General features: G+C 23.0%; 2 protein-coding genes across 3 annotated transcripts in view; one reads left to right on the top strand and one right to left on the bottom strand.

Annotated features, from left to right (window-relative positions):
- Window positions 1–1,185: 1,185 nt before the first annotated feature.
- Window positions 1,186–4,040, bottom strand: LOC114124261 (WD repeat-containing protein 61). The gene is made up of 2 exons (XM_027987451.2): window positions 3,335–4,040; window positions 1,186–3,277 (listed from the first exon to the last, which is right to left on the bottom strand). The coding sequence occupies exons 1-2, from the start codon at window positions 3,831–3,833 to the stop codon at window positions 2,805–2,807; spliced, it is 972 nt and encodes a 323-aa protein (XP_027843252.1). The 5' UTR covers window positions 3,834–4,040; the 3' UTR covers window positions 1,186–2,804.
- Window positions 4,041–9,456: 5,416 nt separating this feature from the next.
- LOC114124262 (protein dimmed-like) overlaps window positions 9,457–16,749 on the top strand; it is a 48,523-nt gene continuing 41,230 nt past the window's right edge. Inside the window, exon 1 of one of the 2 annotated variants that reach the window (XM_027987453.2) lies at window positions 9,457–9,603. The gene's annotated coding sequence lies outside the window, so the exon portion shown is untranslated. The remainder of the gene's footprint in view (window positions 9,604–16,749) is intronic. The other variant, XM_027987452.2, reaches the window with a different exon arrangement.

Below are 16,749 nucleotides of genomic sequence, written 5' to 3'. Positions count from 1 at the left end.
AAAATAATATCCCTAAAGAAATCAAATACATGAAAAATCTCCTACTGACATAAAAATAATTTCATGTATGAAGGGTTTTGACCAACATTTTAATGCGCCTCGGCAAATAACCTGTTTATGTATATAATTATATAGATATTGAGCATAATATAATAATTTATTATGCTTTTTCATCCTTCTATTGTTTACTTATGGCCTATGGGTTTTGAATGTTATGATCTACCACCTACGTATTTAACCGTTCATATTTCACCTACCTAATTTATGTTTTGTTCCGCTTTAATAATTCTTAATGAATGGATTTTGTTGTTAACCCGGATTACCGCTTACAGTCTCATTGAACATTATTATTTATGATTATCGTATAAAATGCATGAAATTCTTTAACAAGCCTTTAAAACCAATGACTAATCAATGGAATAGATAATTTTTTGAATCCTGATTCCCGGGAAAAAAAAAAGCAAAATTATAATATAATCAGATCATAATAGTATCATCATCATCACAAAATATGTAAATAAAAATTAGTTTAATTTTCAATTATTTGAATATTAGTTTGAGTAATTTCCTTTACTCTGTACATAGATACTTGTCAGAACAAGTTAATCTGTCAAGATTTTTGGTTAAAATTGGGGGGAATATGAAGATCATAGAAAAATACATTATTGATCATCGTGTTGACTGTGACTACTGTATTGTGTTCTTGAGTAAAGTTTTCTTTTTAAAGTTCTTGATTTAACATATTGCAAAATATGAAAATTATTATTATAGTATATTGATTATATCAAATTATATTATCATTTCGGTTTTTTTCGTTTATCAATTATTTAACCTGGAATGGGCTCTTATGTTTTAATATCTAATTTATTTGAAATTCATAACAAATTTAAAATTAATTATTTAATTATATTAAATATTTTAATACATATCAATAAACAATAGGTTAGGTTTTAATAAAAAGACATATTTTATAAAGTAAGATTTAATCTTCACTTTTTATTTGATAATTCATAAACTTAAGAATTACTGTGTGAATAAATTATATTGTGTGACGAAACAACAATAATATACTAGCTGAGTTAGTTTATAATATAATATAATTTACTAACATTTGTATGTAAGCGCATTAACTACCATAATATGTAAGTAGGTAGGTATAGTTGTATAGAGACAATAATAACAATATTAATCAAATCTACATTTTTTATTGATATTTGTAGTTTACTAGATTGGATTATTTAGAAATTAATTGTTACGATTTTTTAGAAATTTGATAACCCTTTTACTATCAAATGTTGGTATATTAATCATTACCTTACAGTTACAAATTATCTACTTTTTTAGAAAAAAGACTTAAGTCTCACACATAATATAATAATGTTTAGCATAAACCCCACATCTCTGAACTACCAACAATTATCAACATACTAATTATTATACACATAAATAACATAAAGTACATTAAATACATATTGAGCAAATTGAATAATTGACAAACATACATTCAGGTATCTGCTGGTGATAAAATATTAGAAGGTTAGCTCATATTATTTATTAATACATTATCAAGTTCTTAATAGAGTGATATACAGGGTGATTTTTTTATCAAACAACACTCATTATTTCCAAAAGTATTCATTTTTTAACAATTTGAAACTATGTAAAAAATATTTTCAAAAACATGAATACTTTTGGAAATAATGAGTGTTGTTTGATAAAAGAATCACCTTGTATAACAAACATCAAAAATAACATTTTATGCAAGCACAATGAAGTGCATCATTTTTTTCAATTTTTTTAAAATGTTAAAAAAAAGATATCTACTTTGTATTTAATTAAAAAGGATTTGATTTGGAGAGATTTTGACATATTTAGAGTCTAAGTAGAAATTTTAGTGATTAGTTTTCTTGTTCATTAAAGATAAAAGTGTCAAGTAGGTTACAATAATAATAGGAAATAGAGGTTACAATAATTTGAAAATTTTACTACTTAATATTAATCATCAATTATCAACATTTATAATTTGTAATGATTGGCTAGATCCTTATTACATCTATAGTATATTTTTGTAAAACCATATTTAAGGATTATTATACTTGCTATATATATTTACATCACTTAAAAAATACCCATTAAATTTCGATTTAAAAAAATAATCACAGGCCTAACAATTTAAAGTAAAAAAAGGTTGGTTCTTGTTTGAAAAAAGATTGTATTGTAAAACACTTTTTTAGTTTTTTTTCTAAAAAATTAAAAATATGGTTATTAAGGGTATTTAGTATAGTTAATAGTTTTAAAAATAATAATTAAGATTAATTAATTATTAAAGGAAGAAATGAGTGAAAACATAATTTTGAATCACACTTTATAAAAATACATAATCCTACTCTTGTGTATCTTTACTTGAGTACAAATGCTTTTTTTTAAAACATGTTTTTACTGAATTGTAAAAAAACTAATTTGTTTTAACTTTTTATGAATAAATATATTATGCAAAATATGATAGGTAGGTAAAATTGAAATTATAAAACAGAAGCTTTCATTTTATACATTATAATATAATAAGGTTATTTTCAAGCAAAATTGATTAAGTTTTTGGTTGATATTAAAAAAAAAAAAAATAATGATACATATAAGGCAATTGTGTAAACACTTAACTTTATATTGATCTAAATTAAATTACAATTTTTACACTGATAACATTTGTAATAGGTGTATATTGTTTATTATAGATTATATACATAAAAATTAGTCAGTATTATTAATACTGTAATTTTTTTTTACACTGGAAGCTAGTTAAATTATTAAAGTGATGAATATATATTAATTGATGCATCATCAGATACTGATACCATTTTATCTCCAGTTGAGTTATATTTCACACACCATACTTTGTCTTTATGTTCTTTTAAGGTATTTAAACAACTACGGTTGCCTACATCCCAGACTTTAACCGTATTATCAGCACTGCCCGAAACAAAGCTTTTACAATCTGGAGAAAAGTCCACACTTAATACCCATGAACCATGACCAGATACAGTTCCCAATACTTCAGCATGATGAACCGCATAGATTTTCATCTGACCATCATCTGCTCCTGTTAATAAGTATTTTGAATCTGATGAAAAGCATAATGATCGAATTGGCATTGCATGTCCTTCTAGTGTATGAGTAAGTTTGCCAGACAATACATCAAAGACATTGATGATACCATCTAGAGCACCACAAGCTATGTATTTACCATCTGGACTATAGGCTAGGCTCAATGTAAATTTTCCTATAAAACAAAAATATATATTAGTTTTACATTAATAATTTTAAGTCATTAAAATACCTCTAGTATCAAATGTTTGTTCTTGTTTCCCAGTTTCTACTCCAAACAAATTAATTTTACCACAATGACTACCAGAAATAATATAATTGTCATCTGGTGAAAATGCAATAGTCCATAACTCGACAGGTCCTATTGAGAATGTTTTTATTTTTTCTCCTGTCTTAGTGTTCCATAGCATTAATGTGGAATCTAATGCACTTGATGCAATAATTGATGCATCTGAATTCAGTGCAACAGATATTACACCTAGTGTATGTTCACTAAGAGTTTTGTCCAGATTGAGATTGGTGGCCTTATCATAATTCCATATTTTCACAGTTTCATCAATGGAACCGGTAACTATACAATCGGTTGAAAGTTCTTGTACTTCTTCGTCAGACTCGTCACCTTTATCAAAATCGTCTCGATCTATAGTTTTTGTGGTTCGTAATTCACCCCAATCACATGCCCAAATACTATCTTCGTGAGCATTATTATGTTTGTACGCTAACGTATGCATTTGATAAAACAAAAATTATTTAACTGATTTACAATTTACAAACTACTTATACAATAATAACATATATAACATTAAAAAACAATTAAACAGTATAAATAAACACTCGTCAAAGAAATAACTTTTAACTTTAATTGCTAACTCTAATGTTAGTTTCTTTGGTAATCGGTTTTTGTAACATAAATCGCAATTTTGTATTTTGTAAATATTTGTAAACAGTGTTATTCAAATGAAATATTTTATTAACATAACCTAAAACCAACAAACAATGTCGCCAACTGTGTTCTCCGTTTTTATTGTAAAGAATATAAATTGTAAGACGGCGTATTAGCTATGCAATTTAGCTACACGTATGTCATGGTGGTTTAAGAACAAACTCATTTTATTTATTTTGATATAATATTTATCACTCTTACGAAAATTACGAAATATAGATAGGTACAGAAATTTAAATCCAATATTATTACAATTTTATAAAAACGATAAGATTACGTTTCAGTCGTTGAATTAAATTAATTTGAGAGTGAAGAATGAATGCGTATCTCACCTGACATTTTATTTATCTATATTCCATACAGCTGTGGTAATAAAATACAATGAATCGATTAATGTTGGATGGAGAGACAAACACATTGTCTTTCAAGATAATAAGTAACGCTCGGGTTTTAAAGCATAACAAGCAACAAAAAAAGCACAGAAAGAATGTTTATTTTTAAAAAAAGTATGACCAAAAATTAACATAAACAGCTACCTAGTTGAAAAAACGAATAAAATAATATGAAAAATTAATTTAAATAAAAAAAAGAATTATTTACCATGTATTTGACTAGATTTTTAGTAGTGAAACTGACTATATTGTTCGATAGAATACTTTTATACCTAGAAAACGAAAACTCTACATCCACTGAAGTGATCGGAGCATACTTCATACCAGAGGTTTAAAATTACAACACTAAATCTTAAAGTTTGAAACCATCGATATCGATGTTATAAGCATACTGACCGTATAGGTACTGCGGGGTATATGTAGATCCATAATCTATCCGTTTAATACATTTAATAAACAAGCCGAAAACGAAAACAATAAAAATCCAATTATATAACCATTTAGTTCACATTCTTGGTTTTTACATTTCTTTTTCTTATTTTTTTTTATTACAGTAGCATAATAAACATATTAAAAATCCATATCTGGGATAATTGAAATAAGCAATAAAAAAACATTTGATAAAAAAACCCAAAAATTTCAAAAATAAATTGGTTTGTTTGGAATCGGAATGACGTGAAACAAATGTATGTATAAAAATTAGATTTCTATATCATATGTATAAAAAAAAAAAGCATATGCTTAAAATCCGAGGCCCTAATAGTAAGTAATAACGACGTACTCCGTTTTCCAAGAGAATGTTGTTAGGTACTTCAGCATACAACTAGAACTTTAACCAGCTGAAGAATGGTGGTTTGGGTGGTTGTGGAAGGGTATGATTGGCTTTTATTTGTGTGTAACCACATTTTCTCAGTGAATGGAGGTGAAGAATCAATGTGTATTAAGTATAAAACGAATCTATTTTTTTTATGGTGTATTATACTATCTGTATTATAATTAACATAACTTTAAGTATATTTATTACTTTTATAATTTATGTATTATATAAGTATATATTGATGACTATCGTCAATAATAACATAACACACACACATATTTATAAAATACTACATAATTTATACATATTAAAAAATAATAAAAGAAAAATATTATTAAAATATTTTAAAGTTTAAAATTTTTCATTATTGGAAACATATTTTATAATGAGTGAATTAGGATTATAAGGATGTATACATTAAAAAATATGGTTTAAGATCATTAAAGATTTATTTTGTTGAGAATAATAATACTATATGGTAGTAACCATAACGTTTTTCCTGTAAAAAAATAATTCTATAGTTTAGTTTAATTTTACGATAAGACAATAAACATTTTAACAAAGTCAAATTTATCTTTAGGATCACTTGGTTGAGTTGTGGATTACGTGGGTCGTGGGTTGATTTTAAGACTTATGATAAGCTCTTTCTACTTAGCTATTTTACTTAATAATGGTTTATTGGTCAAAACATAGTAATTTTAAAATAGATAAAAAGTAATTAAGAATTTTTATAAGTGCTTTCTTTGTGATGTGTATGTGTACAATATATAACTACAATAACTACATAATATACTGGATCAATTTAATGTAATAGTATAATACACTAATTTTAACAATGTTTTGTAATTTAAATAATACTTTAGTTTTAATTTTGGGATTGAATATAAAGAGAAATATAATAAATTTTTTGAAATTAATAAGTATTATTTTTTACTTAACTTATTCTAACTTTTCTTATATGTTTCTTTAGACATTCTTTTGGATTGAAAAAGTTCTAAATGATAAATTATCCCGCTGCTCTAAATATATTGATTTAACATTTTGCGCATAGGTCGAAATTGCAATATGTAATATTTAAAAAAATATAAGCAACGTTATTCCATTCAGATGGAAATAAAAATAAATATAGTTTCTGAATAAAAAAAAAGTTAGTGTTTAACATATCGCCATCGCAGCGTATAAAAAAAATATTAATCTACCCTTAGAATTGTAATTCAAGTCCGATGATACATCATTGATTACAAATTTCAAATAATTAAATAGCAGTATACCACAATCTTGATTCTTGAACTGAAGTGAATAAGTATTTATTACTAAATTTTTTTACAATTTTATCATAATTTCTGTGAACTGAATATTCGTTAATGTAAAATTTTAAAGTACCAAAATTTAAAAAGTGTGAATTAGATACTAGTATATGATATATAATATTATATAGATACGCGAGTTATAATTGATAATTTGTTATGATTATTTTCTATTAAATTAAGAATAATTATTTTATTATATTGATAAATTGATTAATGGATAAAATATCATGTAATATGTAAATATCATGTAATCAATACAAATTAATATTTAATTAAAGATGTATTAAAATTTTGTTGGTTTAATATCATAGATAATAAAATATACTTATCAAAATAATTGTATAAGATGATTAACTAAATATGTAAAACTCTCTTTTATTTAATTATATTTATTGTATTCAAATTCTGACTTTTTTACTTTATATTTAAAGATATTATTGGATACTTAAATCAATTATACCATTAAAATTTTATGAGGAGTATAATGCTAAGGGAATCAATTCTTTTTATTGTTAATATTACTAAGAAGATGATTTTTTGAGAATATTGATGCATTTAAATCAAAATTCAAACGAGTCATTTCTGAGTTATTAAATTTTATGCACTGAAACTATACTATTACATGGATAATAATTCTTAATGATGGTTATAATTTACATCAAATATAAAATATAAATAATATTAATTCTTGTAGTTACATAATATTATTTTCCGACATATTTTAAAAACATTAAATTATAATGTATTTATATTAATTAGTAATTAGACACTATTTTAATATAAAAATTAATATAATCCACATATCAATAAACTTATTGTGGTAGATAATTTATTATATTTAAAATTTATATTACATTTATAAAATATTTTAATAATTCAAAAACTACTTGTTCAAATGTTGCTTTATTTATTTTATAACAATTCAAAAAGTGGGTCCGGTCTGCTGTTTATTAAGGGTTGAGTGGGTGACTATTACAGGAGAGTTAAATTTGAATTCCTTGATCAACATTGTATACAAAAAATGATTTTGAATATATTTTTTTTTGATATATTAAAATAATAGTAGGTTTATACAATATTTTTGAAATATGGCATTTATAATATTATTATTAGTATATAGATTATAATAATATATCATATTATATCAACTTGTACAACACAAAAGTTAATAACACCTCTCTGTGAATACCGTAAAACAGTAAAACTATATCAATTGTATTTATAAATAAATAATGTTTTTAAATGAATCAAAAATATTATATTGTTATTGTGTATAGTAAATCAATACCAATAATATAAAATACATAAAATTTAAGTTACCACTAAAAATGCTTTTACTTATAGCTTAAATAAATAATATCATTTAAATTGGAAATTAAAATGCATATAAAAAAATAATTGTTTTGGTACATTTTTTAGACTTCATGGTTTTAGTATGAGTTCATGAAGAATCTTGAATGATAAAATTTTCAAAAGTTGAATACAAAAAGAAAGGTTTTTATAATTTTTTTCAAAATTCTATCTTTAGACTTTATAAAAAAAATACCATGGCTGTAAATTTTTGATATTTTTTTTATTTGAAAAATTAAAAACTTGTGAGGTGCTTTGTTCTAGATTTTCAGAATGTTTTACTCAGAAAATAAATTATGAAAAAAATTTGAAAATTTCTAATGACTATAATATTAATAGTACAAAATAGTCAAAATATTTTATCGTAAAAAAATTATAATAAAACGACAATACAAACATTTTGTAACAATTTCAAGTATCTATATAATATCTATAGTTTTTGAGTTATATTAAAAAAGCGTTTATAATTTTGTTGAAAATTGAATGTTTGTAAAAATTTGAGTTTTCCCTAAATTTTTTGTTTGTTTTTCTCGATTATGAAATAAATAATTAGAATTTTTAAGTTTTATCTCTTAAAAGTACAAACTAGATCCAATTTTATATCCTAAACCATCCCCATATTTGAAAATTGAAACATTTTATCGACAATTTATTATTATTATTGTGTACTCATCCACAAAAAAAAACTATAATATGATAAAATCAATACATTCATCGTTCCGCTCAGAATCTAAGACCTAGTTATAAGATTTGAAAATGTACTAAGAAATTAATTATTAAAATAATTATTAATCCTGTATAGATGATCTATCAATAATTACTTTTTCTATCTCTATTATAGAATATTATATGACTTATCATATAAGTGTACCTACAACTCAAATTACTTATAACTGAGACTATAAGATAATAATATATTTTTTAAATTAATAGCGGTAATAATTAAAATTATAAATGGTCGTATAATTCGTATTTATTAACTCACGTGACTTAAAAAAAAAAAAATAATAATAATAAACTTATAAAATAATATAAATAGATCAACATGATACGATTAAAATATTGTAAATTTGTTTTAAAGATTTCAAATCGCTTTTATCTACAATAAATTTTACCACTTAATGCGCATAGCATTCTAAAAATTGTTATTTGTTTTAAGCGCTTATTATTATGTATATATGATTCATCCTACCAAATTGTGCGTATAAACCGTTTTCGGAAATCTTAAATTTATAACTGTAAATTGTCAAATGATATACGTTCGCGTTATATTATTATTTAATAAACTTTATAGTATGTTTTATAAGTTTTTAACAATCGATAAAAAAAAAAAAAAAATAATAATTTTCAATATTATATAAAAGTACAGTACAGTGAACATACATCGTCACATCGACACATCATACATATACGTTGTATCTACTTTATGTACATGTGAAATTATGAGGGCGAAAAAAAGTACACGCGCACACATCTCGTTGCGTGTAAACACACAAATTCGTTATTATCGAGTTTGTCGTCGGCGCCGAAGTGTGACGTCAGGTCGTATTGTTGTGTTTTTATGTGGGTGGATGGGCGGGTCGTAGGTTGCCACCTGTTCAAGAGAACGGTATAGTTGCAGCCCGAACGTTCAGCCGAGAATTCGCCACTTGTTGGATTTTTCTGTGGATCGTGCAATCGTAATCGCAAGTAAGTCTTGAGGTTTTTTATTCCATTATAAATAAATACATATATATATTTTTTTGCTTTTATTTGATAATTGGAAAATTACATGAATATAATATGATATTATAATAGTTACAAGGAGACTTAATTTATTTCTGCAAATAAATACATTTTAAATATTAGTAGTGCATTATAATATGAACATAAATAAAAAAAAAAAAAACTGTTATGCAATAAAAATACTGAAATTGCAGATAAGTGAATAATATAAATGTAACTTTTCTAAAATAATTTTGGTCTGATTTATTTAATTTAAAACCCAAAAATATTCTTGGTATAAATACAATTTACACAGTTATAAATACATTTTTTTTTTATTGAATGTAATTATAAAATTGATTTTTAGTATACAATAAAGATGTTATTTGAAACCTTTTAGATGTTTAATAAATAATTTCTGTACAATAAACTAGTTTTATACAATTTTAGTTTTATATTTTTTATGGATTCATTTGAAGCTAAAATTAAAAAATACAATTAATATTATATCGTGAAAAATATTTACATATGCTTTAGAAGTTTAAAATATAAGAACTCAGAAGCCCAAAATTCATATTCTCAAATTAATTGTTTTTATAATTTAAAGGTTAACGTCATTGCCATTTTTAACAATCGAAAAATTATAAAAAATATTTATGGATATTCTTGGGTATGTTAATAAGCAACTGTTTCTTTATTCCAAGTCTGAGTGATAATAAAATAAAATATAAATTGAGTTTAGAAAATTATCCATTCGTTTTTATGAATAATGTAAATTGTTTTTATCAAATGTCCCATTAGTATGTAAAAGTTGTATTAAACGTATTTAAGTTCACAATTGAATAATTTAAATTTATATTATTTTTCTTCGTGAAACTACAATTTTATTTATGTATTATTTAATATAAAATACATATACTATGTGGTTTTTGCAAGTTTGGTAAGTTATTTTAATATTTAACATAAAAAGTAAGTTCTACTTTTTTAAGTATTAAAAGTCAAATATACATCTAATGGAGTTGTTCTTTGTATAAGAATTTATTTTTTGAAAATAATCGTTTGCTCATATTACACCCTATTTCAATATAATGATAATATTTTTTTTTGTATTTAAATTCTTGGATTGTAGACAGTTTCTCAGCAATAAAGAAATATTGTAAGGATTTTTTCAGTTTGTATTCTTTCTTTTGACTTTGTCACAATTTTTGCAAAAATCAAATAATATCATTCTTAACTTTGAAATTAAATATTTTAACCTAATTTATTACTCAGTCAGACTGTCGCGAGTATAATAATATTAAAAATGATAAAAAATGACTAAAAAGAGTAGATATACCATAGCTTTGTAAGCGTGTTGTATTACACTTAAATTAAGATACCATTTTTAGCCCCTGGGTAGATTAAAGCTATAGTTAATCCTTAGTTGGAACATTGGCGTGATCATTTTTTACGCTGTCCCAGTACAAACAAAAATTTAATAAAATGTTACGTTTAAGATATTTTAACGTCAATGTGTTTATTTTCATATAGGATAAAAAATTTACATTATTATAAAAGCAAAATATTTAAATTATTATGTCAATAATGTATATTGTAATATTGTATATTACATAATATCCTACAAGTATAAGTTATCATTTTTATAATATAAATAAATGTAACAAATAAAAGTTTTAACTCAAAAATAATAAATACATTAAAATTTAAAGTTATCTACGAGGACATGTCTAGAGAGCAGAATGACTTGGTTGAATTAATTCGTTTTATAAACACGTTATTGCATATTATACTTAATAATTTCACGTGCAAACTTGCCGCATTTATTAATTATTTTTGTTATGAATTTCTGATGTCTTATCCCATATCCCTTGAGGCAAGAGATACGTTTCTTTACGTGAGAGGAATTGTAAAAATATATATATTTTTTTTATATATATAAAATAATTTATGTCTGGATAACTGTACTGCTACCAGAACACGAGAATTAATTACATTTTGGTGAGCTTTTAATAATCACTGGTAAATCCAAAACCCTACAGTGTACAACCGAAATGCTCGCTTGGTATTTTTTTTTTAAATCAAGTTATTTTGGACTTAATTAAATACACCTGCCCAGTTGAGGTCGTTTTTAATCTCAACATTTAAATTATTATTCTCCCCCCCTTTCGAAGTCCTATGTAATTTATATTAAACAATTTTCTACTGTATAAATATAATATGCATCATACTATAAAGCATATATTTTTTGAACTGACTGAGTAGATATTTTTATCCTTTATGAAAAGTACATAAACGATTTTATCATTAGCGATAAAAAGCATTTCTTCGGTCAGACAATCGTTTTCAGTATTAGCATATACATAATATACACATTATAATACATTTTTTGTCGACTTTTCTTATTGACAATGTAATTATTATTGTGATAATGTATTATTTATACTAGAACATTTTAAAATTTTTATTAAAAATAAAAATAAGAACAGAAAAAATATCACCACCATGACATATAATATCCGGTTTAAGCTTCTATCCTAATACAGAAAAAACCATTTTCAAGAGTTAACGTCTCATAAAAGTTGTTTTATATTTTTAATACTGTTTTATATGGTTAAAAATGTTAAGATTTTCTTACCCTGCAAATTATAACAAAATTAAATTACTTAAACAATAGGCGTTGCTTCCAAATAGGGCGATTGTAAACTTCAATGTATCCTTACAATACAGACATAGAGTAATGAAATAAAATATTTTAATTAATATTAAATACTATATTTGTATATATAAGGTAATAGTGAAAATTAAACGGTTTTATACATTATGTTATCCGGAAATTAAGAAATTTACATATCTTTAAAGTATTGAGGAAAGTTATTTTTTGTAACAGCCAACAGGTATTTGAGATGTATATCAAAAAAGAAAAAAATATTTTTCAAAATGCTGTTAATAATTATTGAAATATTGTAAAATATGTCAAATGAATACCCTACCCCAAATGATGTTACCCATAGTATACAGAATGATTCATTTAATAATAATTACTCATTATCTTATTATTAAGGATTTTTAAATATTGTTTTTTATATAATTTTTAAATAATTTGTCTTTACCATATAAAATTTTTGAAGAATAAATATTAATTTTTATATATTTTAAGTCGTTATCTTTTTTAAGTTTTAACATTTATTGCAAACGTTTTCATACATTTTTATTTCATTTTCTAAAATACAATAGTTTTATGTTACTTCGATAGATAATTAAAAAAAAAAAAAAGATAGTTATTTAAAAGTATTTTATGTTTAGATTAGTAGTGGCAATGGATACAGCCACAAAATATTGGCCAACTACTACGTTAACTAATTAAGTAATCGTTGAAATTCAATTTTTAAAGGAAAATTATTAGAAAAATATTCTCTTTTAAAATATGTAATTGAAATGTATGTTTTTATAAAATTCAAAATTAAAAAAAAAAAAAAATGATAAAAATCAACAAAATACTAAAAAAAAATGTTTTCAAAAATGTTGTATAGAACAATGCATTTAAAATATATTAAAAAAGTTCAATACTTTTTGAGATAGTTAGTGTTAACTGTTAAATTATCATTCAGTATAGATCTGAATTATTAATTAATAATTATATTTTTTGAATTTTTATAATCCTATTTAAATAGTTTATTATATTTAAAATTTAAAGAAAACTTAAAATAACATCAAATTTTCTACTAATAATAATAACCATTATTCAAAATTATAAGATATGCAGGTATTATAGATAAATATGACTTAAAAAAATGGCAATGATAAAATAATTGTAGTTTATATAAACAATTTTAAATATAGAGTTATAAAATATATAAATTAAAAAAAACAATATGTTCCTCATTGTACCTATATTAAATTACTTCTATAAATTATTTAATCAATTAGTCTGCATATTTTGTACTTTTTATTACTATGTGATTGATGATGTATAGTTAAATTAGTTAAACACTCAATTATACAATATGTATCACAGAAAAGTAATTTATGTTTTATAAATGTGTTATAAACAAATTAAAAAGGAATAAGTGAGGTTACTACCAAGCACTTCTGTATATTATTTTGGAGTACTTCAAATAAAGGACAACAATATTTTTTTATCAATTTTTGGCATGATGCCTCATTTTTTGCGCGAAAGAAATCTGTTAAGCATAAATTGTAATAGGTATTGAAATTTGATAATTGTTAGACTGATATTAAAAAGTTAAACTAATTAAATTTTAGAAATATTGCATTTGCGAATTAAAATATTCAATATATATTTAAAATTTTAATCCTCGTACTAATATAAATAGTATATATTAGCATTTAGAAAAACTGCAAAAGTATGTGTTTATGTTTAAAATATAGTATAGTAATATAATATGTAACGTTATAATGTTAGGTTAGGTTAGGTTTAGTAAATTATATGAAATAATTTCATTATAATTCATTAAAAATAAAGCAGGATATTTATTTAATATATTTATATAATAAAACTCTATTGGAAATGTTAAGTATCATAAATAGTGGTTTGATGCTTCTACAGTTAAATATATATTATAATATACAACATACATAATATACACGGTTGATCGATGATAATCGAATAAACGTTTTAGCTATAATCAAAACCATTATAAACATAATAAATTGGAATACAGGAAGGGCCACAGCGCTAATATAATTAAATGAAAGAATTTATCGCAGATCTAATATTGGGTTACCTTACTTATAATTATACATGTTATAAATAAAAATGAAAAATAAAAGTGACTCAATTTATATCAACAATATAGTAAATCCATTTAAAAATCAATGACATTTTGTATTATAATTTATTCTCAAAGATTTTATTATATTTATTTTTCCCTAACTACTTAGGTAGAAAATTAAATTTTATTTTAGTAAATAAAATGATTTATTTTTGGAAAATTATTTAAACTATAGTATATTATAGTATACATACAGACATACTGGTATGTGGAAATACGACTTGAACTGTTGATTCGATTTTTAAATTTAAATGTAATTTTCACTAAGTCTCTGACCAGAAATTTAAAAAAATTTAAAAACTAAAAAATTTAGAAGATTTAGGTTTATGAATTGTCCTTCAATATATAGGTTATAACTATAGTTAGAAGTATAACTTTTACGGGGAAAATGCATCACTGGAATAAGAAAGTTGTTACACTAACAGTATTAAGCTCTAAGTGCTTATAGATTAAAGTTGAATAAAAGCAAAACAACCGAGATCTTGAGAAATGTTTTATAAGTTTAATAATCTAAGATCTCTACACGAAATGGTTAATTCTACAGAAAACCTTTTTAATTTAATAGGTAAAACTACAATAAATTAGAAAACAAACTATGCAAAATAACGCATCTTCAATGCAATTATAACAATATTTATAATATTTTTTTAGGTATTTGTTATTTTACGGATTTTAATTTACTCAATATAGTCAATATTAAATAGTAATCAAAACATATATAACTTCAACTTTAAAATTAAATTCAAATTCAATAAGTTTTAAAACCATTGTCAATATCATACTTAAATAATTTAATATAACGGTCATTATTATATAGTTTGTCGTTAAATGTACAAACTAAACAATTTTTTATTTTAAAATATTATATATTTATATGTTTAGTAAAATTATTTTAGAGTAATGCGGTATAATAAACATTTAAATACCATATGTATATACTATCAACTATTCTAATAAATAAAGGGTAGTTCATCAAGCACGCTCACCCACATTTTTTCAATTAATATTAAAATAATTAAAATTTTTGTACTATTTAACTTTTTCTTGTCGCCTGGTGATACAAACTTAAGTTAATAAATTATTCAGTAAATATTTCTTTTGAAATTTTTGATGTACTTAACTAAAATTTCAAACTAGTAGTATGTTAGTTATTAAAATATTTATACTAAGAATAATAGTTTTTAAAAATTCAGGTTCCAAAAATATATAAAATGTATTTAATTTTGGATGATATAGCGTTTATACTTGTTCCATTTTTACAAGCTACGAGTATTAATGATGATAACATATATTACTAAAATTTCCAAGTTAAAATTTCCCTCATATATTATAAACTTATTATCATAACCATGGACCTATTATCGTTTGTAGAAAATAATTTACTTAAAAACTATTCGTTTGAATTTTGATTTTTATACATTAAAATTTTTAAAAATGATTTTAAATAACTCACAATAGCAAAGTTGGGTTCTCATTTGAAAAATTAGTTGTTGAATTTTCACAGGACACTATCTAAATAGTATAAAACATTACAAGTATTCAAAAATATAGTTATCAAGTATATTTAAAAATTTCAAAAATCAGATTATAATTCTATGATTAAAGAAAAAAGTAGACAGATGTTCTTGCTGAGTCACATCAATATGAAAAAATTAGTTTCAAATATGAAACTAAAATTTTAGCTGTATAATATTATGAATTATCTATTTAACTTCAGTAGTACTACAATACTACGAACCTATGTAATATTATAAGTACGATAGTTAATACAAAAATATAAACCCCATGTGATAGGTACATCGTGAATATGTGTAATGATGACAACATAATATTATGTCGATATTATGTGATGGTTAAATTTGTTCCACGTTAAGTGTAAATAAAGTGTAAATATATAAAGTTTATACATATCGTAGATCATGAATAGCCAAATACACGAATTGAGGATTATAAACTTAAAATTATTGACTCGGTTTAATTTAAACTTTCAAACGGTTCAAAATATAACCGATTGGATTCTGGAAGATCTGGATGCCATTATCTGCATATAACATTCTGAGAAATACGTAACTTGTTCTGTGCTAGAATTAAAAATAAATACAAGTAATATTGAAAAGAATTCTAAAATCGATATTATGGAGTGAGTTTATATTATTATTATACACCGAGATTAACGTAATTACGATGACACTGATTATTTCAAAAATGTATATTTTTTTTAACATAATTTAAAATCAATATAAAATAACGTTTAAAAATATACTGTAATATTTTTAAAGTTTTAACTTTTTTTAAACGATAACATACATTTTAAATTTCATATTTCAAAACAGAAAAA

Source organism: Aphis gossypii, chromosome 2 (genome assembly GCF_020184175.1).
Source record: "Aphis gossypii isolate Hap1 chromosome 2, ASM2018417v2, whole genome shotgun sequence".
Taxonomy (NCBI): Eukaryota; Metazoa; Arthropoda; class Insecta; order Hemiptera; family Aphididae; genus Aphis; species Aphis gossypii.
This window is presented reverse-complemented; position numbering and strand designations above follow the sequence as displayed.